This window comes from Lepus europaeus, chromosome 16, assembly GCF_033115175.1.
Source record: "Lepus europaeus isolate LE1 chromosome 16, mLepTim1.pri, whole genome shotgun sequence".
Taxonomy (NCBI): domain Eukaryota; kingdom Metazoa; phylum Chordata; class Mammalia; order Lagomorpha; family Leporidae; genus Lepus; species Lepus europaeus.
Window position 1 is genome coordinate 5,489,601 of NC_084842.1, and position 27,194 is coordinate 5,516,794.

The window sequence follows — 27,194 nt, forward strand, 5'->3', positions numbered from 1 at the left end:
AGCGCAGCTTCAAATGCTGGCCCTCTGCCTGTTAGCTTTGTTGTGATCTCTGTAGCCTGTAGCCCCCCTGACTTGTTCCCTGCCCTTAGGTATGAGAGAGAAATGGGAGCTTTGGGGCATGTCAGAATTTTTTATTTGGTTATTTATTTGAAAGAGAGACAGAGAAAGAGGCAGACAGATTTCTCCTATCCATTGGCTCACCCCACAGGTGCATGCAACAGCTGAGTCTGGGCCAGGCTGAAGCCTGGATCCGAGAACTCAATCCAGGTCTCCCGTGTCAGGAGGCAGAGACCTCATCTACTTGAGCCATCACCTGCTGCCTTCTTGGTGCTCATTAGTAAGAAGCTAGAATCAGGAGTGGAGCCAGGACTTGAACCCTGGCCCTCTGATATGGGATGTAGGTATGTCAAGTGGTGTACACCAAGTGCCTGCCCCGATGTGTCTTTTGTGTGTGTGTGTGTATGTGTGTAAGTGTTTAAGATGTACTTTATTTATATTTGAAAGAGTTATAGAGGGAGAGGAGAGACACAGAGATCTTCTCACCACTGGTTCATTCCCCAAATAGCTACAGTGGCTGGGACTGGAACAGGTCTCCCACATGGGTGCAGGGGCCAAGCACTTGGGCCATCATTCACTGCTTTCCCAGGCCATTAGCAGGTAGCCGGATCAGAAGTGGAGCAGCTGGGACTGGAGCCAGTGTCCATTTGGGATGCTGGCATCGCAGGCGACAGCTTAACCCACTACACCATGATGCCGGCCGTGGGTGTCATTTTTAATGTTGGTGTTTTATTAGCCACTAAAAAGAACCATTTTTCTGTCATCTTTCTTTTTTCCCTCATTTTCACTAGCTTTTTATGAAAATTATTTGAGAAGGATGATTCCCTCCTTAGGGAATTCGTCCAGCAGAGTGATCATCAAAGGAAAGATATGAAAAAGAGTATACCTTAGTGTCCTGGATAGAGCAGTACTAATGTATAAAAGTTACGGAGTTAGAACATTCTACTTACTTGACTGAAGAACCTGAAAAGATAATAGGATCACAGGGGAAATATATATTGCTTTTATTGTACCCATTACATTAAAGCATGTCACATAAAGAATGCCTATTTCTGTATCTGTTTTAAAGATTCGAAAACCCCGACCCCAGAGAGAACGTGCTCAGTGGGATATTGGCATTGCCCATGCGGAAAAAGCATTGAAAATGACTCGAGAAGAAAGAATAGAACAGTATACTTTCATCTATATCGATAAACAGCCTGAAGACCAAGCAAAAAAGAATGCTGCCTCCAAAGCCGAAGTTAAAAAAATTCGAAAACCAAGGTCTGTGCTGAACACTCAGTCAGAACAGACCAGCGCAGGGGAGGTGGCCTCCTCGCAGTCAGGTACTGAAAACCGGAGACACAGCCAGAGGCGGCACGCGAGTGTGGAGGAGGACGAGCCGCCTCCTGTTAAAATAGCCTGGAAAACAGCAGCAGCGAGGAAGTCCTTGCCAGCTTCCATCACAATGCACAAAGGGAGCCTGGATTTGCAGAAGTGTAACATGTCTCCAGTTGTGAAAATTGAACAAGTGTTTGCTCTTCAGAATGCTACAGGAGATGGGAAATTTATTGATCAGTTTGTTTATTCAACGAAGGTATCTGCTTTTTCCCATTGGGTTTTTTGGGGAACGGTGTTTAAAAGTAGTGAACTTTGGCATTTGAGAAAATAATAACACAAAAATATAACTTAAACATCCTTTGTATCCATTACATATGAAACATAACTGTTTACGCTGTGGGCAAAAAGACATAGGAAAAACAGTCTGTGTTTTTCTTCTTCTTTCCCTCCTCTTTTGTAATATTTCCATCTGTAGTAGATTAATCTTGAATTGGCAGCCAAAACTGAGCTGTGCTTCTGAAAGTCATGAGGAAAAAAAAAAAAAAACCTGGGTACTTTGTTTCTAGTTTGTGTAGTTAGTTTTTCTTAGTTGCAAGTGTGCTTCTTATTAAAATCAATTTTGTCAGCTATCTGAATTAACAATCATTATAAAAGCCACTGTAAATTATACCTGTTGACCTGTTTGGTTACATTGGCAGTTTTGTTAGACTTCTGTTGGCTTGGGATATTTGACTGCATTTTAGAGACATACCAGGACTGTGTGTGTTGTAAGATAGTGAACCGGGATGACACCTTGGGTAATGGGATAGAAACTGCCTTTTCATACTGAATGCCTCCATCCGTGTGCCCTGGACCTCTACTTAGGACACTTCTATTTTATCTTAAGATTTAAACTCTTTCATAATATTGGTAGTATATATTCCATGTGCCTCTTGCCTGCCCTCCTAGCCCACACCAGTCTTGAGTTTGGGATTTGGGGGTAGTTGTATGTCATATGTACATACTTTAATGAATTCTGCATGTATTTTTTCCCTGCATTAAAATAGCTAATGAACCATAGGTGTGCCTCATTAGTAATAGGTATTCCTAGAGAGAAGTGTCCAGGTCCTCTGTCGCCTGTCTCTGCACATAGGTTCAAGCTGGAAAGCAAGTGGTGGTCACTACTTGTTTCTGCTGGTAGCAAATGAACATCATCTTTATTTATTTATTTATTTATTTTTGACAGGCAGAGTAGATAGTGAGAGAGAGACAGAGAGAAAGATCTTCCTTTTTGCCGTTGGTTCACCCTCCAATGGCCGCTGCGGCCGGCGCATCGTGCTGATCCGAAACCAGGAGCCAGGTGCTTCTCCTGGTCTCCCATGGGGTGCAGGGCCCAAGCACTTGGACCATCCTCCACTGCCTTCCCGGGCCACAGCAGAGAGCTGGCCTGGAAGAGGGGCAACCGGGATAGAATCCAGCGCCCCAACCGGGACTAGAACCCGGTGTGCTGGCGCCGCAAGGCGGAGGATTAGCCTGTTAAGCCACAGCGCCAGCGAACATCATCTTTTTTGAATACAAATTGTCTTTATTCTTGGAGACAGTTTTGCCTGCTTCCAGATGCATGAATCAAACTTTGTCACACATCCTCCCCCCCAAGAAAAAGAATGTTATTTAAAGAAAATTTTAAATAAAACTGGTCTTTTAAAAATGAAGGCTTAAAAATACATACATATGTATAAGACCCTCCCTCACTTCATTGAATTAAAAATACCCAAAGTGAGGTCTAAATTAATTGTACCTGCTTTCTGTCTGCTCTTGATTTCTCTTTGGATCTCATTTTGGTGACCATGAATGACATTTCTGTATCCAACAATATTCTTAAGACATGCTGACTGTGTAATAGGGCACTTTACCAAATGAAAATGACAAGAATTCTCTTACTGTGACATGTGTAAATGAAGAAACTGTTCAGACCAGAAAATATTTTGTTTTTGACAGAAAATTGTGTGATACACGTTCGTTTTTGGTGATATTTATCAGCTGGATTTAAATAGTATTTTCCCCCATGTGATCTTATTGTACGTTTGAGAAGACATCTAATGATTTTGAAAAGGGCCAAGATAAATAGCTGTTATAAGAAACCATATAGAATTCAGTCAAATTAAAATTTGTAAGCCCATGATGTCATTAACCTAGTAAACACTATTTTTATTTTGCCTTGTTTTAAAGGGAATTGGTAACAAAACAGAAATAAGTGTCAGAGGGCAAGACAGGCTTATAATTTCTACACCAAACCAGAGAAGTGAAAAGCCACCACAGAATGTATCATCTCCTGAAGCAACAGCTGGTCCTACAGGTGGGTGTGAATGCAGTGTGCACAATCCATTCTGAGATGTCTAATGGTAGCCATGGTCCTAAGAGACTTTTAGTTAGCAAAAGTAAATTTTATACATACACACACGCACACACACATACACATACATAAATTGCAAATTGATTTACTTATTTTGAAAGAGTTACAAAGAGAGAGGGATCCTCTATCTGCTGATTCACTTTCTAGATAGCTGCAGTGACCAAGGAGGTTGGGCCAAGCCAGAGCCAGGAAATTCTTCCACGTCTCCCACGTGGGTGCGGGGCCCCAAGGACTTGGGCCATCTTCCACTGCTTTCTCAGGCACATTAACAGAGAGCTGGATTGGAAGTGGAGCAGCCAGGACACAAACAGACGTGCATATGGGATATTGGCATTGAAGGCAGCAGCTTTTACCCACTACTTCATAGCACTGGCCCCTGTAAATTATATTTTAAAAATCAAATTATGAAAGCAGTTGTTTCAGTAGGAAAGAATGGTTTGGCTAGAGAGCTTTATTCATAGTCACATTTGTTTTTCCTATAGGACTTTATTGGTATTTGGTAATTTGACTTTTAAAAATTTGTTAATTTACTTTCACTTTATTTGAAAGGTGGGGGTGGGGGAGAGATTGATCTGCCATCCAGTGTTCTACTTCTCAAATGCCCACAACAACCTAGAGCTGGGCCAGGCTGAAGCGAGGAGTCCATGACTCAATGCAGGTCTCCCAGCTGGGTGACAGGGACCCAGGTGACCATCATCTGCTGCCTCCCAGGGTGCACATTAACAGGAAGCGGGATCTGAAGCAGAGGAACTGGGATACTCACCATGCACTGGGATGTGGGATTCAGGTGTACCGAGCAGTGTCTCACCCACTGCACCAAACCCTTCCACACCTACAGGGCTTTTGAGAACAGGACAGTCTTAGCATTTCTTCCCCAGCCACTATTGGGAAAAAGTGGGGAGATGCCAGAGCTCTTTTCATCATTCCTAGGTGCGCTAGACGTGAGTAGCTGAGGCGGCCCGGGCCTAACTGTCCTAAGGTAACCTGTTCTGTGATGAACTCATGTTTAAAGGAAAAATGCCTCTTACTTAGGAAGACTGTGCCTTGGAACTGTTTAAAATGATTTTTTAGGACATTAAATTAAAAAAAAATAATTTTTTAGGACATTGACGCACTAAGGATTTTGCAGTTTTAACTGAATGGTGGTTTTAGTTTATTTAACAGCATTACATCAGTGGTCTTTCTTTAAGACAGCTTCAATATGGTCATCCAGAAGAGTTAGGTATAAACTGGCTTGGTCATTTGGAATCTTAGTTTCCAAGAAAGGAATTTCTTTCATTTTGTTCTTTAAAAAAGTTTTTTGGATGTAGTAAATGTGTAATAGAAAAAAGAAAAGGCGAACTGTTTTCTGTCCTCCTCTTGCTGCTCTGCATACGCTGGTCACTTCTGTGGTGTCTTCCAGTTCAGTTCCTTTCTCACACTGTCTGCCTGGAGTTAGACTTAGCTCCCACAGGTTGGCTCCTGCAAGACTGGCCCTACCTCAGATGCTAGTTGGAAGCCTGTATCTCCTGAAGCAGAGGTTCCCATGACCTCCTCCTCAGCAAAGCTCTGTGCTTGTTTACCTGTTTATCATGAAGGATATTACAAAAGATAAGGATGAACAGTCAGATAGGAGACTTGCAAATGCAGTGTATGTGGGAAGTGTTGCACAGCTTCCGTGACCTCTGTGGGGGTGCCACCCTCTAGGCATCTCCATGTTATCAGCAACCCTGAAGTTCTCCAAACCCTCAGTTCAGGGTGGTCTTTTTTGTTTGTTTTTTAATTAGGCATAATTAGAGGGGAAGAGAGAGACCTTCCATCTGCTAGTTCACTCCCCAAATGGTTGCAAAGGCCAGACCAAGCTGAAGCCAGGAGCCAGAAACTCCATCCAGGTCTCCCAGGTGATTGGCAGGTGCCCAAGTACTTTGGGTCATCTTCTGCTTTCCCAGGCTCATTAGCAGGGGGCTGGATCAGAAGTAGAGCAGCTGGGACTGGAATTGGTGCTCATGTGGGATGCCAGCATTGCAGGTGGCAGCTTAACCCACTGCACCACAATGCCAGTCCCTCAGTTCAGAATTTTATGGAGGCCCCGTCATGTAGGCATGATGGGTTATTAGCTCAGTCTGCAGCCCTTCTCTGTTCTTGGAGGATGAGAGGTGGGGCTGAAGCTTCTACCGTGGCTAGGTCTTTCTGGTGGCCAGCCCCCATCTAAGAGCCCTCTGGGACAAAACACCCTCCTGTCACACTGGAAATTCCAAGGCAGTAGGAGCTGTGTCAGGAGCTGCGGTCGAAGACCAGGTACTGGATACTAGAATGAAAGCAGCGTGCGCATCCTGTCATTCAGAAACTTAGAAGGGTTTTTAGAAGCTCCATGCCAGGAACCAGGGGCAGAGATTAAATATGTAATTCATTTTTTTTGAAAATTTATTTATTTATTTGAAAGAATTACACACAGAAAGAAGGAGAGGCAGAGAGAGAGAGAGAGGTCTGCCATCTGCTGGTTCACTTCCCAATTGGCCACAACGGCCAGAGCTGCACCGATCGGAAGCCTGGAGCCAGGAGCTTCTTCCAGGTCTCCCATGGGGGTGCAGGGACCCAAGGACTTGGGCCCTCTTCTAATGCTTTCCCAGGCCATAGTAGAGAGCTGGATCGGAAGTGGAACAGCCAAGTTTTGAACTGGCACCCATATGGGATGCTAGCACTGCAGGTGGCACCTTAACCCATTATGCCACAGCACCAGCCCCAAATATGTAATTCTTATTATATATTTTAGCATAGTATCTCAGAGACCAAAGATACATAATTTTCTGGAAGAACCAGTCTTGACGTCCTAATCTTGCATTGCTAGTAATAGGCAAACTTGTGATTAAGTGGCATGAAGGAATAAATATTTTTGTAAGGGAAATTTAATTAGGATTCTGATTTATAACAAGAGATAAATAAAAAATCACTGTTCATGGGACCAGTGTTGTGGTGTGGTGGGTGAGGCTATGCTTGGGGCACCAGCATCGCAATTCAGTGCGAAGGTTCCAGTCCTGGCTGCTCCAACTCCGTGCTAAAGCGCCTAGGAAAGCAGCAGAAGATGGCCTATGTGTTTGGGCCCCTGCCACCCATGTGGGAGACCTGGATGGAGTTCCTTACTCTTGGCTTTAGCTTGGCCCAGCTTTTGTGGCTATTTGGGCAGTGAATCAGCACATGGAAAACCAATCTCTCTTTGTAACTGCCTTTCAAATAAATAAATAAATAAATTTTAAAATGATTTATTTATTTGAAAGGCAGAGTTACAGAGAGAGAGAGCGCGAGATCTTCCATCCACTGGTTCACTCACCAAATGGCCACAAAGGCTGGGCCTGAGCCAGTCTGAAACCAGGAGCCAGGAGCTTCCTCTGAGTCTCCCATGTGAGTGGCAGGGGCCCTAGCATATTGGCCATCTTCTCTGACGTACCCAGTGCATTAGCAGGAAGCTGAATCAGAAGTAGAGCAGCTGGAACTCAAACCAGTGCCCATATGAGATGCCAGCATTGCAGGTGATGGCTTAACCTTTTTAAGTCACTGTTCAGAAAAGGACTTGGGATGATTTTCTTTTAAAAATAAAAAAATGGTGATGGAAACTGCAGACAGGAAGGGGTGGAGGCAGAAGTGATGGATCACATCTTGGATGGGATATTAAGTGGTATATCTTTATCCAGTATTGAGTTGGGAAAGACTGCTGAATTAATGGAGGGAGGGAGGAACAAAGTCCAGAACTACTGCTGTGACTGGCATAATTTCAAATTCTGTTTTAAAATATTAAATAAGTTGAGGGAAGGAATGGCTAAATGGACATAGATTTTGCATGTTAACCATAATTGAAAACATTTTTTCCATTCTTTGAATGGTAAAAGAGTCTTTTGGTCTCAGCTTTCCATAGTTAAGTGTATCAGTTTTGTGGCATAGCATGTTGGGCCTCCACTTGCGATGCAACATCCCACGTGGTCCGTTCAGGACTGGCTGCTCCACTTCGGATCCAGCTCCCTGATAACGCTCCAGGGAAAGCAGCGGAAGATGGCTCAGGTGCTTGTGCCACTGTACCCATGTGGGACACCTGGAAGAAGCTCCTGGCTCTTGAGTTGGGATCAGCTCAGTTGCAGCTATTGCAGCCATTTGGGGCATGAACCAATGGATGGAAGACCTTCTCTCTCTCTCTCTCTCTCTCTCTCTCTCTCTCTCTCTCTGTAACTCTGCCTCTCAAATAAATAAGTAAATCTTCAAAAAAAAATTGCAAGATTTTCAAGGCTGTTGTGGCACATTGGCAAAAAAGAACTATCAATTTTAATGTGGTCTTCAAATCTATTGGAAATTTCTCTAAACTTTTTTTTTTTTTTTTTGACAGGCAGAGTGGACAGTGAGAGAGAGAGAGAGAGACAGAGAGAAAGGTCTTCCTTTGCCGTTGGTTCACCCTCCAATGGCCGCCGCGGTTGGTGCGCTGCGGCCGGCACACCGCGCTGATCCGATGGCAGGAGCCAGGTGCTTCTCCTGGTCTCCCATGTGGGTGCAGGGCCCAAGCACTTGGGCCATCCTCCACTGCCTTCCCGGGCCACAGCAGAGAGCTGGCCTGGAAGAGGGGCAACCGGGACAGAATCCGGTGCCCCGACTGGGACTAGAACCCGGTGTACCGGTGCTGCAAGGCGGAGGATTAGCCTGTTAAGCCATGGCGCCGGCTTTCTAAACTTTCTAAAATTTCTTTGGGAGAGAGTATCTTCCCCTCCAGTGGTTCACTTCCCAGATGTCCACAATAGCCAGGGCTGGGTCTTTCACATGGTAGCAGGGGCCCAAGAACTCAAGCCATCATCCACTGCTACCCAGGTGCATTAGCAGGATGATAGATGGGAACAGGAGGAGCTGGGATGCAAACCAGCACCCTAAGGAGAGAGAGATCGTCCAGCTCTTTCACCTGCTGGTTCATGCCCCAGATGACTACAGCATTCAGGGCTGGGTCAAGCTGAAGCCAGATGCCAGGAGCTTCACCCCGGTCTCCCCCATGGATGGTAAGGGCCCAAGCACTACTGCAGCCCCCATCTGGGGAGAAAGTAAACTCTTCATGTAATACCAGACTGACTGTAACTGAAATACTATGTTTTTGTTTTTAATGGAGCTTAGATTTTTTCCTTTCCCTGAGCTATAGAATGTTTTATTTTCATGTAAGGATGGGTTCTGCTATGAATTTTCATAATTCTGGTTATAATTCTAGATGGAAAAGGAATGTAGTTCCTTCTTTGAGAGAAGGCACTTACTTATAACTTAGTTTAGGGTTGAGAAGTCTAAAGCTTTGACCTTGGTTTCAGTTTGATTAGTAGCTGTTGCTCACAAACATACGTTGTCCATTTAAAGAATGAACATTTTGTGTTTTGTAAAAGTAACTTCAATAGTTGAAAAGTCAGCAAAGAGACCTGTTTTCCCTTCAGCTGATGTTAAGTATTTAAGGAGAAGAATAAAGTTAGGGGATGCATAAAATGTGTGGCGCTGCTGCATTTCTGTGACTTGAGAAAATACACAACTGTTTGTATTCACACTGTGCCTCCAAGCTGTTTTCCTAATCCAGTGTTCCTTCCCTCCTGTCTCTTAGCACTTGAACTTAATGCTTCTCAGCAGCTCTAAACATAGCTGTTCTTCAGGTAGCTTTCAGAATATTTTTGAGAAGTCACGTTGCCTTATTTCCTCTAAGACAAGAGGTCTAACCTCTTTTCATTTTGTGTTATAATTTTGTTGTCATCTTCAAAACAAGCAAAGATTTTTGTTGGCTTTTAGGTGGTTCCATTTTCATTTTTGTTTTCCTTGGTCCTTACATTTTGCTGATTATATTAGAGTGTGGCTCCCTGGGGTCCTTCCGTTGGCCTGTGAGGTTGGGGTATGTGTGGCCTTAGTAAACTTGTCCTTCAATCTAAGAATGAGAGTAAAGGGAAGGGCCAGTAACTTTATTCATTAAAAAAATTGTATTATGATTTATTTTATTTGAAAGTCAGTTAAGGGCCCCCGGGAGAGGGGAGGATGTTCTGTCTACTGGTTCACTCCCCAAATGGTCACAATAGCTGGGGCTGCAGTGGGCTGAAGCCAGGTGCCAGGAACTCCATCCTGGTTTTCTTCATGTGTGACAGGGGCCCAAGCACTTGGGCCATCCTCCACTGCCTTCTCAGACACATTAGTAGGGAGTTGGATTGGAAGCAGAGCATCAGGGACTTGAACCAGCACTCCAGTAGGGGATGCTGGCATCACACAGACTGAATTAACCTGCAGATGCCACAAAGCCAACCCTGTCAATAAAAATTAATCCTGTTAGAAATTGATTATTTCAGGGTCAGCACTGTAGCATAGAAGGTAAAAGCTGCTGCCTGTAGTGCCAACATCCCATATGGACGCCAGTTTGAGTCCTGGCTGCTCCACTTCTGATCCAGCTCCTTGCTAATGCACTTGGGGAAGCAGTAGAAGATGGTCCAGGTCCTTGGGCCCTTGCACCTATGTGGGAAACCAGGAGGAGAATTCTGGGTCTTGGCTTTGGATTGGCCCAGCTGCAGCCATTGCAGCCATTTGGGAGGGTGATCCAGCGGATGAAGGATCTCTCTCTCTGCACCTTTACCTCTCTGTTACTCTGTATTTCAAATAAAAATGAATAAATCTTTGAAAAAGAAAAGGATGATATTATAAAATTTTTTTTAAAAAAAAATTGTTTAAGTCCTCTCCAAATCGGTATACTATTATCAGTCTGCTCACACCTTCCCCAAAATGAGCAGTAAAATCCATCTTTGTTTTGACTTTGAACTAAGGTGAGGGAATCGATTTACACATAGGCACGAGCCGTGAAATCAGAACATACTAATGCTGTGTGGAAGGCTTCACGGAAGTAGCCTGTATCTGATTCCACAGGTGGTCCTAATGTCTTCCAGTAGTAGCAGTTGTTGTTAGGAAGGACCACGTGGGGGTGCGAGCACTGGCAGCAGGGAGAACAGCTGTGCTGAAGGAGTCACGAGGGCAGTCACTGCTCAGGTGCTGCCCTTGCAAGTCGTGCTCTTCAGCCTGAGTTCCACGCTGTCCAAAACCGGCTGCGCGTGAGTTTCCTTCCATTTATTCTTGACGGATTGTACTGATTAAATGTCTTAATAGTTTCTTGTTTTGCCATTTGACATGAAACAGCTTGATTAATTTGTTTCAACTAGTTTTCCATAATTAATTATTTCAAAGTATAAGCAGTTCCCTTGATAGTCAAATTAATGATTTTGTTTTGGTCATTTTTTGAGCAAAACTTATATAAAAGAACCAAGCATTATTAAACATTTTACGTATAAAATAAACTAACTCATTTGTTAAAATGTAAAACATGTAGTAATGTTTGAATTTTGAACCAGTAATTTCTAGTGTCAGCTAATTAGTAAATCACTTTTTTTTTTTTTTTTTTAAGATTTAGTCATTTAAAAGAGTTAGAGAGCTCACTAGGCTAATCCTCCGCCTGCAGCACCGGCACCCCGGGTTCTAGTCTCGGTCGGGGCGCCAGATTATGTCCTGGTTGCTCCTCTTCTAGGCCAGCTCTCTGCTGTGGCCCAGGAAGGATATGGAGGATGGCCCAGGTCCATGGGCCCTACACCTGCATGGGAGACCAGGAGGAAGCGCCTGGCTCCTGACCACTTAGGGGGTGAACCAACGGAAAAAGGAAGACTCTGTCTCTCTGACTGTCCACTCTGCCTATCAAAAAAAAAAAAAAAGAGAGAGAGTAAGAGACAGAGAGAGTGAGATCTTTCATTCACTGATTCACTCCCCATACAGCCTAATAGCCAGGGCTAAACCATGCCAAATCCAGGTCTCTCACATGGGTGGCAGGTACCCAAACCCTTGGGCCATCTTTTGCTGCTTTTCCTAGGCCATTAGCAGAGAGCTGAGTTGGAAGTGGAACAGCCAGGACTTGAACCCAAGCCCATACGGGATGCCAGCATCACAGGCTGTGGCTTTACCAGCTATGCCATATGATACTGGCCTCAAGTAAACCATTTTCACAAAATCTTAAGAGTTCCTTCATCCCCTCAATTGTAGTTACTTAAACATGTTTATTTGCCTTTAAAAGTAGATTCTGTCTGCTATTTTAGTTTTTTTTTTAAAGATTTATTTTATTTTATTTATTTGAAAGCCACAGTTACATAGAGAGTGAAGGAGAGGCAGAGAGAGAGAGAGGTCTTCCATCCACTGGCTCACTCCCCAGATGGCTGCAACGGCCAGAGCTGCGCCAGTTCGAAGCCAGGAGCAGGAGCTTCTTCTGGGTCTCCCACACAGGTGCAGGGGCCCAAGGGCTTGGGCCATCTTCTACTGCTTTCCCAGGCCACAGCAGAGAGTTGGATCGGAAGTGGAGCAGCCAGGACTCAAACTGATACCCATATGGGATGCTGGTGCTTCAGGCCAGGGCTTTAACCTGCTGCGCCACAGCACCGGCCCCAGTTTGATTTTTTAACTTAAAAAAAAAAAAATCAAATCCCCTTTTGTGTGTGTGTGTAGTTTAGAATGCTTTGTGAATCCCAGTCTCATCAGCCTTTACAATTTGATCTATTAAATAATTTATATGCTTCCAAGTACTTAACAGATTTTTAATGATATATAATTAAAATTTCAAAATCAATGGGTAGGAAGGGTAAGGAATTTGATCAAACCTTAATTGCATGAATGTTGAGCCGTCCTTAAATGAGTTTTTGTTTATCTGTTTAAATCACCTCTTAGGCTCAGTAGAAAAGAAGCAACAGAGAAGATCAATTAGAACTCGTTCTGAATCAGAGAAGTCCACTGAGGTTGTGCCAAAGAAGAAGATCAAAAAGGAGCAGGTTGGCTTCCTACATGTAGAGAGTTAAAACATTGTACTTGTAAATGTTGTGGCTTACGTTGATATCTTAAAAGAAAGAGAAACTTCTCCCCCACGCTGGGTTTCCTTCGTGAACTATGTTATGCTCTGTCTTGGCGGCTTCCATTGCCCAGTTCTCACACATCCGTTCCTGTGACTCTGCTTCAAGCCTTGTCACGGGAAACCGGTTTCTGGACATGGGGAGCCAGTGGTACAAGACTCTTAAAAAAAACCTCACATTTATTTTGAAATTTCTGTTGTGAACAGAATGATGACATGTCTTCATGATTTTTATTTGGAGCCGTCATTAAGTTCCCTCTTTTGAAATTTAAATTTTTGGTTTAAGCTGCTGGTATGTACTGTTTTTATTTTTTTAAGCAAATCAAATTAATTTAACTTATAGTCTTATATATAAAAAGCAGATAATCATAAACTGGCTTTTCTGGTGATATCGCAGATTTTTTGGAATGTTATTTTCCCAGTGGAATGGCATTTCCCTGGTATCAGGTGTCATGTAAACAATATTTAAGTAAAAATGAAGTAGGATACATTCTGACTGAAGTGTGTTAAAGGAGTGTAGTCATTGTAGTAATATACGTTACATTACCTTTTCAAAGAAAGTTTTAGAAACCATTATTTAATTAAAACTCACTTTTAGAATGCCCATTTTTATGACCCAGACACCTGCTATTACACTAAACAAATTCTGAATAGGATTAGTTCCAGTAAGTTTCACTATGAAAAAAACCTTTTAATATGTAAGTGTGGACTTCTTCAACTTAAAAAATATTGCCCTCATAATTTTAACCTTCCAATGTAAGAGCTAACGTTGTGCTCTATGGTATCACCAGGCATGTAAAAAAAATTTTCCAGAATATTTAACTAAAATTTAAATAATGTACTAATTTGTCATTCATTTATCATGTTAGCTTTCATACTTAGGAAATCATATTCCAAAAAATCTCTCTATGCTCTTGCAAATCTATAGTACTCATTACCAAAAAGTTGTGATTTTGCCACCTGATTCCCAAGTTCACTCTGTGATCAGTGAGTTTAAAATTTATAAGCATAATGGGTACCAAAAAATGGGACAAATTGTTAATACCACTGTGTTACAGTTAGTAGTAGAACAATACCAGTGATTGTTTAGAAGATTTTATATTTGTATTACTAATTGTATCTTATAAAAGCCTTTCTGTTGTATGTTTTTTTACTTGTTGTAAAAAAAAAATAAAATTTTTTTAAAAAAGCTTAGAACAATCCGTAAATATTTACAAAATGTGTTTCAACATGCATATTTCATTACATCTTAAACATGAAATTCAATTCCTAGCTTGAACAGGAAGTCCTCCAGATAGCATCCTTTCTCTAGTTCCAATGGTTCAGTCCTCAAATTACCACGTGTTTTACATATACATTGGCAGAATAACTTCTGATCTCGCTCTCCTAATGTAGGATCAAGACACTGGTCATAAGACACTCAAGAAAGTGCTTTTGCAATATCACAAACTTATTTTCTTAAGTTTGTACTAGCAGCAAAAGTATTGAGCTTCCAGCTGTATGGAGCCCTGTAGCACTCTCTACAGAGAGGGTCCTGATTCCCAGCAACTTAGCTGTGAGTGCAGGCGCGGAGGGGTCTTAAAGTGGCGTGAGTTACATTAACCTGAGTACCATAGTAAGTAAAAATTTATCCTAACGTCTTTGGGGTGGGAGGGCTTTTTTAGCAGCAACGGGGCTGATTGCACAAACAACCCCTCTTCTGCCTCCCAGACACTGAGGAAAGTGTTCTCGTCCTTGTCATCTACTGAGGGAGTGGTGGGAAGAATCCTGGCTAGAGAGCATGTGTCTGTGTGTTGTCACTTGGTATTCAGCACAAGCAGCTAGGACCGAAACCCTGCCTGAACTCCAGAAGAGAACTTTACCCAGATACATGAATCACTCATCATTACTTAGATCCATGAAAGTGTTTTTTTTTCCCTCCGTTTACTAATAGAGTAAAAATTCCTTGTTAATGCTATATTTTTCTGTCCAAACAGGTTGAAACAGTTCCTCAGGCTACGGCGAAGACTGGATTACAGAAAGGTGAGTTAATATTATAATGTTGCTTTGCATTTCCTTGATTAAACCAATTTTTAAGAATTACTTATTTGTACTTCATGTATTTTTGTCTGTCTCTGTAAATCATTGTTATTGCTCTTCAGCGTGAAATTGCAGTATTTCCCAGTGTGTGCTGTGTGTGTGTGTGTGTGTGTGTGACTTTTCAAGTTGATCTTCTGTATCTCCACGTCAAAAGTCTTTCTTTGTTTTGGTAAATTGGAGAACACCATGTAGACTTGATACTGTTTCTGCCTTTTCTACATAAAATTCTGGGGTTTCACTGGCTTATTAAACTAGGGATGTGACGAATCCACTTTTTTTGGTATTCGACTGAATACCGAATAGTAGCTATTCATGTTTGTCAAACATGGACTATGACAAATCAGACAAGACAAGCTGATTGAAAAAATTCTTGCCACATTTATTTTGACAGTGCTGTAAAATCTTTTTGTAAATTAAAATGATTCATAGCATATTTATGGCCACTATTAGATGACCTTATGCAAAATAAATTTGAGATATGCACAAAGTTTAAGAAACCTTAAATTTATATCTGTATTTTCTGTGTGCAATTTGACTACAGTACAAACTCCATAGCATGATTCGTGCGTTTTTAGTGAGATCAAACTGTATTTAATAGCTGTAGTTTACTCTGGGCAAATTGCATTATTTAAAATAAAAATAAAAACACCAGCCTCTCTGCATTCTCGGGGAGAAGTCTGCAGCGATGGTCTCCGTGGAGATCCTCAGCAGAACTGAACAGCCTCTCGGAGGGAACACTGCTTGGCGGAGCTCCAAGAAAAGACATCGCGATGGCTGCGAGATTAGGAGGCCTGATTGCGTTGTGTTTCCACCATTCCACAGGGTCGGCGGACCGGGGAGTGCAGGGCTCTGTCAGATTCAGTGACAGCTCCGTCTCCGCAGCGATTGAGGAAACTGTGGACTGAGATTCCTGTACAATTTCATCCCAGAAACTCCAGACTTGGAGTCTCCATGCAAGATTTCTTTGTCGGCGGCTTGATAAACAGTTTCTTTGTTTTCAATTTTGATTTTGCCAATCACTGCTATTGGCATTTTCCTGCCTGGTTTCTTCTTCAAGATTCTGAACAATTGCTTTAACATTCAGATGATTTTTTTTTTGTTCTGAGCTGGATGGGTACAGCGTAAATCATGGGTCCAGCCTAAAAACCACCGTTAACTTACACTGATCAATTCCAACATGGACTGCTTTTTGTTTTTTGTTTTTTTGTTTTTAAATAAAGCGTCATTAATGCACATCTGCAGGGTTTTGCCAAACAGCCCAAACTGTATACATTACAATCATTAAAAGCTCTTATTTTTTTTAAATATTAGTGCCGTTATCATGGAGAACAGCATGACAGCTGTCTTGGGCAGCCTGTCATTTTTCTAGCATTTTCAGAACTCTTCGGAAATGGCGGTACCTGTGTTTCCCTTCGAAAGCCTCTCAGTGCAGCACTCCTGTTCCTCTGTTAAAACTCCTTGTTAATCCAGTGATCTTTTAGGCCAAGGAAATATTTTGTGGTGGTGTTCTGGGTCCATACACCAGCAATGAAGGAGATAGATTTGTGTACTTGTGTTTTTTAATCAGCGTTAACCTGGGGAAGGCACCCTCATTTATAGATACCAGGAAACATTCAGCTGTGATACCGAGGTTCCAGTACTCTGAGCAGTCTAGCGAGGCCCGCACTCTCCAGCACGGAACATGGCTGGGTGCCAAGTGCTGCGCTCACTCAGCCTGTTGCGGATCTTCACGGCCTCGGGAGACTTGCTTCTCCCTGGGCTCTTCTGGACTGCACACTTCCACCATAGCTTGCTGGGCTGATCTAGATGTCTGTTTGTTGTATGGAAATTTTGGGGGAAAAAAATCCAAAACACAAACTGTGGGTTGAAATATTAACCGTCTCCTTGGTTCCTTGGTGTTCACCGTGCCTGATCTGCACATTTCATCGTGGCTGTTTCTGTATAGCCTATACTGCATTAGCCCAAGAGATTGTTGCTTTGTAACTTTTTGCACTATTGTTTTGGCTGGATTTGTATTACACACAGTTTTAAAAAAAAAATTCCACACTATTCTCTGCCTTTTTTTTTTTTTTTTTTTTCATATTTATTTCTTCCCGCACAAATTCCACATAGAGGCCTCTCATCTAGCTCTTCGTGATTTGGCTGCACTTGAACACTGGTTGTCCATTTACAGTCCTCCGCAGTGTGCCTCCTACATGGCATGACCCATGTACATGTGCTGCAGCACTCATTCACGGTCACAATAAATGCCACTTCACCAAGGAAGTCTCAGATGAACAATTACAAACATCCAAAATTTATCTGGGGGGCAATAATCAATTGAATTGCAAAATTTGGGGGAAAATGGCACTATCCGTGTACGAATCGAATACAAATCAAAGATTTGTCACATCCCTAATAAAAACAAGATGGCGATGTCTCTGCGACCATATTTGTAAGCTACACAATGTGTTGGGTTTTATGTCTTTCCCCCTCCAAATTGAACGGTTCTTTGAATTGCTCCAAATCAATCAGCTATTCTGCAGTTTTGATAGAATTTATTTTTAGGTTGGAACTTGGGCTCTATTGACTGAACAGAGCTTTAGAGCAGGAGAACTGAATTAAATGTTTTAATAGAGCGGTTGTAAATTAAATCACTCACTACCAGGAAGGTCAGAAGCTTATGAAGTTTTGACTCGTGACTTCAGTGTTACAAAGAGAGCTGTGCTTTTTCTTCCCACACGAAAGATGAGTTTGGGGAAAGAAAATATTCTCCCACCAAAAAAAAAAAAATATATTAAAACAACAAACTTTTAGCACTATTTTAGGATTAATTTCAGTGTGTTATATTAAGGTGCCAGCGAGATTTCAGATTCCTGTAAACCTCTAAAGAAAAGGAGTCGCGCCTCAACTGATGTAGAAATGACTAGTTCAGCATACAGAGATACATCTGACTCCGATTCTAGAGGACTGAGTGATCTGCAGGTAAATATGTCCAAGGGTCTGGGCACAGTGCTGTTTTTTTTGCTTTTCCAAACCAAAGTAACATAGTGCTTCGTAGATTATGAATTGTCTGGGGGAATTTCTAAAATACACAATGGGGGGGGTGCAGGGGATACAGCTTTGGTAGCTTATGGGCATCTTCACTTTGGTCATGTCTTATATAACAGAAACACGGTTTGTTTGTTTCTTCATTTTAGCTACAGTTTCTCCCCCCCCCAAACAGCATATATAATAGTATCCATGGATTTTAGAAAGAGGAAAAAAACCAAAACAAGTGATTGTGTCTACATCTATTTGAGCAAGTCTTACTAGGATTTTCATAGTGTCTAACTTTAAGGGAATGTTTGTTTTGTTTTTCTTAAAGATGTGCTATGTCTTCCATATAGGTAGGCTTTGGAAAGCAAGTAGATAGCCCTTCAGCTACTGCAGATGCAGATGTTTCCGACGTGCAGTCCGTGGATTCCAGTCTGTCCAGAAGAGGCGTTGGGATGAGTAAGAAGGACACTGTGTGTCAGGTAGGCAGGTGATGGATCCCATGGCTTCAGACAGTTGCTCTCATATTCTGACTTACCTTCTATTGAAGAGGGTAATCTTACTTTAAAGCTTCAGGTCCAAGAGCTCTTTGTGGCTCTTCCCTGTCTTAGTAGGAACATGTAACAATCAAGTGCAGATGCCTTCATTGTGATATGCTGTTACTAATTTGGGGACTGACTTCAGGATGTCTGAAGTTTGATTGTATATGAACTTTTTTTTTTTTTTGACAGGCAGAGTGGATAGTGAGAGAGAGAGAGAGACAGAGAGAAAGGTCTTCCTTTTTGCCCTTGGTTCACCCTCCAATGGCCGTTGCGGCCGGCGCATCTCGCTGATCCGAAGCCAGGAGCCAGGTGCTTCTCCAGGTCTCCCCATGGGGTGCAGGGCCCAAGCACTTGGGCCATCCTCCACTGCCTTCCCGGGCCATAGCAGAGAGCTGGCCTGGAAGAGGGGCAACCGGGATAGAATCCGGCGCCCCAACCGGGACTAGAACCCGGTGTGCGGGCGCCGCAAGGCGGAGGATTAGCCTGTTAAGCCACAGCACCGGCCTGTATATGAACTTTTTAAATGTGTTTTCATCTTTTTTGAAAAATACTGCTTTGCCCCAGGAAGAAAAGTTAAAGTGTGCAGATGCCAAAGAAGGAGTCATAAAAGCCCAAGTATGACTTTTTTTTTAATTAAAGGTTTATTTATTTATTTGAAAGGCAGACTTACAGAGAGAGTTACAGAGACAGAGAGAAGTCTTCCATCCATTGGTTTACTCCCCAAAGGGCCACAATGGCTGGAGCTGGGCTGATCTGAAGCAGAAGCTAGGAGCTTCTTCTGGGTCTCCCACGCGGGTACAGGGGCCCAAACACTTGGGCCCTCTTTTGCTGCTTTCCCAGGCCATAGCAGAGAGCTGGATGGGAAGTGGAGCAGCCAGGACTCGAACCGGCGCTCATATAGGATGCTGGTACCACAGGCAGAGCCTTTACCTGCTGTTCATTAGCCCCAAGTGTGACTTTTTATACTTTAATGCCATACTGGGTGTGGAAATAGCTGTCTAGTTCAGTGGCTCTCAAGGACTGCCAAGTGTATCAGCACATTTAGGACACTTGTTTTTTTGTTTTTGTTTTTGTTTTTTAATTTTTGACAGGCAGAGTGGACAGTGAGAGAGAGAGACAGAGAGAAAGGTCTTCCTTTGCCGTTGGTTCACCCTCCAGTGGCCGCCGCGGTAGGCGCACTGCGGCCGGCGCACCGCGCTGTTCCGATGGCAGGAGCCAGGTGCATATCCTGGTCTCCCATGGGGTGCAGGGCCCAAGCACTTGGGCCATCCTCCACTGCACTCCCTGGCCACAGCAGAGAGCTGGCCTGGAAGAGGGGCAACCGGGACAGGATCAGTGCCCCGACCGGGACTAGAACCCGGTGTGCCGGCGCCGCAAGGCGGAGGATTAGCCTACTGAGCCACGGCGCCGGCCCATTTAGGACACTTGTTAGCAATGCAGATTCTTGGGCCCCACCCCAGACCTACCGAATCAAACTCCGGGTGAATCTGATGCCTTCTGAAGTTTGAGGACCACTGCTTTCTACCGTGTTACAGATCTGTGAAAGCTCTGGCGACTCTCTGATTGCCTGTGAGGGAGAGTGCTGCACACACTTCCACCTGGAGTGCCTGGGGCTTCCTTCACTCCCTGACGGAAAGTTCATCTGTGTGGAATGTCAAACCGGTAAGCTGACGGGAAGAGAGGGGTGGGGAGCCCCGTGCACTGGCAGTGTCTCCACGACATCTGATGCTCTCATCACTCCTACCTGACAGCCCCCCGCCCAGGTATTCCAACAAAATCAGATTCTCTTCTGTGATTGGGCTTCCCTAGATCAAAAGCGTACTTAAAGTTCCTCCTAAGGGTGCCTTTACTATAAAATTTATCAAACTGTGAACCAGTATTGTTCAGATGAGTTTGAGAAGCTTTTGTGCCCAGTAAATTTTTTTCAAAGATTATTTATTTGTAAGGTGGAATTACAGAGAGGCAGAGAGAGAGAAAGAGATCTTCCATCCGCTGGTTCACTCTCTAAATGGTCACAACACCTGCAGCTGAGCTGATACGAAGCCAGGAGGTTCTCCTGGGTCTCCCGTGTGGGTGCAGGGTCCCAAGGGCTTGGACCATCTTCCACTGCTTTTCCAGGCCATAGCAGAGAGTTGGATCAGAAGCGGAGCAGGGGCCGGCACTGTGACATAAGAGGGTAAAGCAGCTGCCTGCAGTGCCGGCATTCCATATGAGCACCAGTTCGAGTCTCGGCTGCTCCACTTCCAATCCTGCTCTCTTGCTATGGCCTGGGAAAGCAGCAGAAGATGGCCCAAGGCCTTGGGCCCCTGCACCCACGTGGGAGATCCGGAAGAAGCTCCTGGCTTCAGATTGGTGCAGCTCCAGCTGTTGCAGCCAGTTGCATAGTGAGCCAACAGATGGAAGACCTCTCTGCCTCTCCTCTCTGTGTAACTCTGACTTCCAAATAAAATAAATCTTTTAAAAAAAATGTGGAGCAGCCAGGTCTTGAACCAGCGCCCATATGGAATGCCAGCACTTCAGATGGCAGCTTTACCCACTTCACCACAGTGCCGGCCCCACCAAATAAATTGGCACAAAGTTCTTTGACTTTAACAGTCCAGAATAAGTGTCAGTCAAGACTATAATCATGGTTATATTATTTTTAGTGGAAAGATGGAGCTACTGGAAATCTTGTTTAAAACTTGTAAATTCACTTTATTTCTTATGCCACCATACATAGGCTACCACCTATCAACATAATTTGTACAGAAAGTTATATATTAGTTAATAGTTCTCCATATAGATATGATTCTGATTAAAATCATGGAAAGCTGAAAGTACTTGTTTAATCTGTAACAATATAGAAAGTGAAAATTGATTGGAAATGGCATGGTACCACTCCCAAGAACCATGTTCGGGTGTGTGGCTTTTAAAAAATATTTAATTTTGTTTTGAAAGGCAGGAAATTAGAGAGAAAGCTCCAGTCTGTCAGTTCATTCCCCAAATGCCTGCAATTGCTGCTGTAGCTCACCCGGGCTACAGATAGGAACTAGGAATACAGTCCAAAACATGGATGGCAGGGAGCACCCTGGGTGAGCCATCACCTGCTGTCCGCCAGTATGAACATTAGCAGGAAAATGGCATCGGGAGTGCAGCAAGGACTCAAATCCAGGGTCTCTGATATGGGATCCATCCCATCCCAGGTGGTATCTTAACCTCTGAGGCGGCAGACTCCTAGCCTTTTTTTTTTTTTCAGTTCAGTTCTGTATTACTTTATTTTAACTGTGAGGAACTAATAGCCAATTGGATAGCAGATATATACATGGGGTCTCGAGAAAGCTCGTGGAAAATGCACATTATCTTTTTTTTTTTTTTTTTTTTTTTTGACAGGCAGAGTGGACAGTGAGAGAGAGAGACAGAGAGAAAGGTCTTCCTTTCCCGTTGGTTCACCCCACAGTGGCCGCTGCGGCTGGCACACCGCTCTGATCTGAAGCCAGGAGCCAGGTGCTTCTCCTGGTCTCCCATGTGGGTGAAGGGCCCAAGGACTTGGGCCATCCTCCATTGCACTCCCAGGCCACAGCAGAGAGCTGGACAGGAAGAGGAGCGACCGGGACAGAATCCGGCGCCCCAACAGGGACTAGAACCTGGTGTGCTGGCGCCGCAGGTGGAGGATTAGCCTGTTAAGCCACGGCGCCAGCCGATGCTGAAATTTAAATCTGGGCAGCTTGTCTCCATGGTCCTTGCTCCTTGCTCCTGCCTTTTACTGCCTTGGCTAAGTAGAGTGGATGTCAGATGCCTCATATCTTCTCTCCTGACACACATGTCCACACAAACGCTCACAGATTAACCTGGAGAAGCTGCTTAGAGCATGTAGTCTATTTTCCCCATATACCCTATGTGATTCATCCCATTTAGACTCTGCTGTAAAACCTTTGAACCATTTGCCAAGTGGCAACCTCAGGGTCAGACTGTCTGCACACACTGTTTATTTGGCCTTCTTAATTGTATTTTTTTTTTTTGACAGACAAGAGTGGATAGTGAGAGAGAGAGAGAGAGACAGAGAGAAAGGTCTTCCTTTTTGCCGTTGGTTCACCTTCCAATGGCCGCCGCGGCCGGTGCACTGTGGCCGGCGCTGATCCGAAGCCAAGAGCCAGGTGCTTCTCCTGGTCTCCCATGCGGGTGCAGGGCCCAAGCACTTGGGCCATCCTCCACTGTACTCCCGGGCCATAGCAGAGAGCTAGCCTGGAAGAGGGGCAACCGGGACAGAATCCGGCACTCCGACCGGGACTAGAACCCGGTGTGCCGGCGCCGCAAGGTGGAGGATTAGCCTATTGAGTCGCTGTGCCGGCCTTAATTGTATTTTCATTTTTGAACATGGAACAGGCACTTATTCCTAGTTCTCCACATTCTCTCCCATTCCTCTTTCTAAACACTGTCTATTTTTTTTTTTAAGATTTATGCATTTATTTGAAAGGCAGAGTTACAGAGAAGCAGAGGAAGAGAGAGAGAGAGGTCTTCCATCTGCTGGTTCACTCCCCTAGATGGCCACGATGGCCAGAGCTACACCAATCCTAAGCCAGGAGCTTCTTCCAGGTCTCCAACGTGGGTGTAGGGGCACAAGGGCTTGGGCCATTTTCCACTGCTTTCCCAGACCATAGCAGAGAGCTGGATCAGAAGTGGAGTAGCTGGGACTTGAACCGGTGCCCATATGGAATGCTGGCACTGCAGGCATTGCTTTAGCAAATATGCCACAGCGCTGGCCCTTAAAACACTGTTTTCTTTTCTTTTTTTTTAATTTTTTTTCTCACTTTAAAAAAAAAAAACCTATTTGAAAGACAGAATTACAGAGAAAAAGAGGGAGAGACAGAGCCAGAGACTTCCTCCTGGACTCCCAAGCGGCTGCAGTTGCATTATCAGGGAGCTGGACGGGAAGTGGAGCCCCAGGGATATGAACCGAGTCCCAGAGGTGATGCTCTCCTCAGAGGTGGCAGCTAAACGCTGGTCCTGCTTTGTGGTTTCTCAATGTGCCCTATTTCAAAGTCTAGCTATGACCCTAAAACAAGGTGCCAAAGAGGAGGGCTCCGAGAAAACCTGGTCCAGGTGTGTGTCTGCCAGGAGAAGGGAGATGGGCCCCCTTGGGGTTAGTCCCAGCCACACCCCAAACCAGGGAGCCTGGAGAGCACAGCAGAGGCTGGGGCACAGAGACCCCACAGCCCCTGCTGCTCTGACCCAGCTGTTCTGACACCACCCGCTTGGCACATCCCACTCTTCCTTTCTGCATGGGTCCCCCGCGTTAGGTTCCTCTCTGCTCATTTCTCCAGTGAAATGACCCCTGTGTCCACGGACCATCCCCTGGGGAGAAGGCGACTGACCTTCTCTGCTGGGGTCACTGAGCCCTCCATTCACATCACCTCTCATCAAGCTCTACCTTGGGGGGCTGCCAGGAATGCTGACCCCTCCTGCTCACAACACCTGGGAGAAGATGTGAGGCACAACCTGGGCTGGATCTTCCCGCCAGCTGCGCATAAGCACCTCCCCCCACCAAAGGGTATGGAATACTAGGACGCTTCATTTAGAGATCTCTGGAAAATATCACCAATTTGTTTACCGAACAAATCTTGCTACCAGAAACGATGTTATTCCCACATTCTATCCAACAGAAGCCACAGAGATGTCCTAAGCAGACAAGGCTTAGAACTTTTTTTTTTTTTTTTTTTTTTTTTTTTTTTTTTTTTTGGGACAGGCAGAGTAGATAGAGAGAAAGGTCTTCCTTTGCCGTTGGTTCACCCTCCAATGGCCGCTGCGGCCGGCGCATCTCGCTGATCCGAAGCCAGGAGCCAGGTGCTTCTCCTGGTCTCCCATGCGGGTGCAGGGCCCAAGCACTTGGGCCATCCTCCACTGCCTTCCCGGGCCATAGCAGAGAGCTGGCCTGGAAGAAGGGCCACCGGGATAGAATCCGGTGCCCCAACTGGGACTAGAACCCGGTGTGCCGGCGCCACAAGGTGGAGGATTAGCCTGTTAAGCCACGGCGCCGGCCAAAACACTGTTTTCTTAAGTCGCTTATGTAATCTGTCTGATTCCTTTTAGTGTTGAAGTATACAGTCCCTAATTTTTAAAAAATATTTATTTATTTATTTGAAAGGCAAAGATACAGAGAGAAGAGGATAGAGAGCTTCCATCCTCTGTTTCACTCCCCAGATGGCCACAATGGCCATGGCTAGGCCAGGCTGAAGCCAGGAGCCAGGAGCTTCTGGGTCTCCCACATGGGTGCAGGGGCCCAAGCACTAGGGCCATTTCCTGCTACTGCTTTTCAGGCACATTAGCAGGGAGCTGGATTGGAAGTGAAGTAGCGTATGGGATGCCAGCACTGCAGGCAGAGACTTCATCTTCTATGCCATAGCACTGGCTCCACAGTCCCTAAGTTAAATGATTGATGGGAAGGACCATGTGTCTCAATATTAAAACACTCTTCATGGTTAGGCATTTGGCCAAGTGGTTAAGATGGCACTGAGGATGCCTGCATTTCATATCAGGGTGACTAGGTTCAAGACCAGCTCTATTGCTGATTCCAGCTTCTTCCAACACACTCCCTGGGAGGCAGCAGGTGATGATGATGGCTCATGTAGTTGGGTTCCTGCCACCCATACGGGAGACCTGGATTGAGTTCTTGGCTCCTGGCTTCAGCCTGTCCCGGACTGTCTGGCCTCAGCTGTCATGGGCATTTAGAGAGTGAACCAGTGGATGGGAGAGGGCTGTCTGTTTCTCTGCCTCTTTGCTTTTTGCATAAAATAAAAACAAGTAAAAATTTAGAAGAAGAAAAAAAAAAAACACTCTTTTGAGCTTCTCTCCTAATTCCAGAATCTATAGAATCATGTCAACAAAGGTCGCATAAAATCTACTTGGTACACATCTACTAGGAAGCTTAAGAGGGAAGTTTGCTTTAAAAACAATGAATATAATGAAGCGGGAGGACACATACTTCCTGATTTCAAAGTTTACTGCTGAGGGGCTGGCGCCGTGGCTCACTTGGCTAATCCTCCGCCTGCGGCGCCGGCACCCCAGGTTCTAGTCCTGGTTGCTCCTCTTCCAGTCCAGCTCTCTGCTGTGGCCCGGGAGGGCAGAGGAGGATGGCCCAAGTGCTTGGGTTCCTGCACCGCATGGGAGACCAGGAAAAGCACCTGGCTCCTGGCTTCAGATCGGCTCAGTGCCAGCTGTGGCGGCCATTAGGGGAGTGAACCAACAGAAGGAAGACCTTTCTCTCTTTCTCTCTCTCTCTCTCTCTAACTCTACCTGTCAAAAATAAAAATTTTAAAGAAAAAGTTTACTGCTGAGCTACAGTGATCAAACCATTGTGACGCAGGAATACAGACACACAGACAAACAATGGAAGAGAATTGAAAGCCCAGAAATACACACACACTTGGGTATGTGGCCAAATGATTCTTGACAAGGGTGTGATGACCATTCAATGGTGGAAGGGACAGTATTTTCAACAAATGTGGCTGAAAAGAATGAATGCATGCCAAAGAATGCAATGGACCATTAACACAGTAAACAAAAATTAACTTCAAATGGACCAAAGACCAAAGCACACGAGCTAAAAGAATAAAACTGTTAGAGGAAAATAGAGGGAAACTTCATGACATTGGCTTTGGTAGTGATTTAATGGATATAACATCAGAGTCACAACAAAAGGAATTATGAACAAATTGGCTGCATCAAATTTTCTTTGTAATCTTTTGTACACCACATGACGCTGTCAGAAGAGTGGAAAGGCAGCTCAGAAGATGGAAGAAAATATTTGAAAATTAGTATCTGATAAGGGATTAATGCACAGGATATATGGAGAATTCCTTCAGTTCAGCAACAAAGAATCCAAGTCAAAATTGGGTAAAGAACTTGAGCAGACATTTCTTCAAAGAAGATATACTGATGACTGATAGACACATGAAAGTGTATTCAACATAATTAGTAATCAGAGAAGTGCAAATGAAAACCATAATAAGCTGCCACTTCACACCCATTAGGATGACTATTATTTAAAAAAAAAAAGCAAAACAAGTGTTGGAAAACAAGAGTTGGAAAGGATGAGAAAAAATTGGAGCCTTTGTGCACTGTTGGCGGGAATGTAAAATGGTACAGCAGCTGTTGAAAACAATGTGGAGCCCTCTTTTTCCCTCTTTCCCCATTGTGGGCCCTTGCTGCCCCGGGCCTTCGGGGCATGTGACCTTCCGGCCACCCGCTCCATGCTTTCTGGCCTGCCTGCTCCACCGCGCAGCTGGCTCCTGGTGCTTGGTATGGATTTCAACTTGATTTCTAGACTTTCCCTTCTCCCTTAGATTAGACTAACGCCTTCACTCTCCTATGCATTTCTCTCATGGAATAAAAAGCTTAAAACTTAGAAGAAAGAAAACAAGGTGACAGTTTCTCAAAAAAGTAAATAGTTTCGGTTCCACTCTGGGTTTAGAAACCAAAAAGAACTGAAAGCGAGGATTCCAGCAGATGTTTGTACCTCCATGTGGTAGCAGCATTATTCACATAGTTAAAAGTTAGAAGCAGTCCAAATGTCCCTCAGTGGATGAAGGGATAAACAAAATACATGTGCATACAGTGAATCGTTATGCAGCCTTGAATAATATATAAGCCTGGATTGACCTTGAAGACTTTATGCTGAGTGAAATAAGTCAGTCACAACAGAACAAATATTGTATGATTCCACTTACAGGAAATGCCTAGAGTGGCCAAGTTCTCAGAAAGTAGAACAGTGGTTACCAGAGATGCAGGGGAAGAAGGTGTGGGGAGTTGTTGAACATTCAGGATGTCATCGGGCCAGATCGTGATGATAGCCCAACAGCAAGAGTGTGTGTAATGTCGCTTGAACTGTATGCTTAAAAATTGTTAAAACGTTAAATTTTATGTT

At 44.2% G+C, this 27,194-nt stretch overlaps 1 protein-coding gene across 4 annotated transcripts in view; it reads left to right on the top strand.

Annotated features, from left to right (window-relative positions):
• Window positions 1–27,194, top strand: part of NSD3 (nuclear receptor binding SET domain protein 3) — a 121,114-nt gene that overhangs the window by 61,551 nt on the left and 32,369 nt on the right. For 3 of the 4 annotated variants that reach the window (XM_062213435.1, XM_062213436.1, XM_062213438.1), the window contains exons 6-12: window positions 1,127–1,633; window positions 3,586–3,712; window positions 12,482–12,582; window positions 14,636–14,681; window positions 17,572–17,702; window positions 18,107–18,235; window positions 19,831–19,957. In XM_062213435.1, the coding sequence (XP_062069419.1) occupies window positions 1,127–1,633; window positions 3,586–3,712; window positions 12,482–12,582; window positions 14,636–14,681; window positions 17,572–17,702; window positions 18,107–18,235; window positions 19,831–19,957 (1,168 nt within the window). The other variant, XM_062213439.1, reaches the window with a different exon arrangement.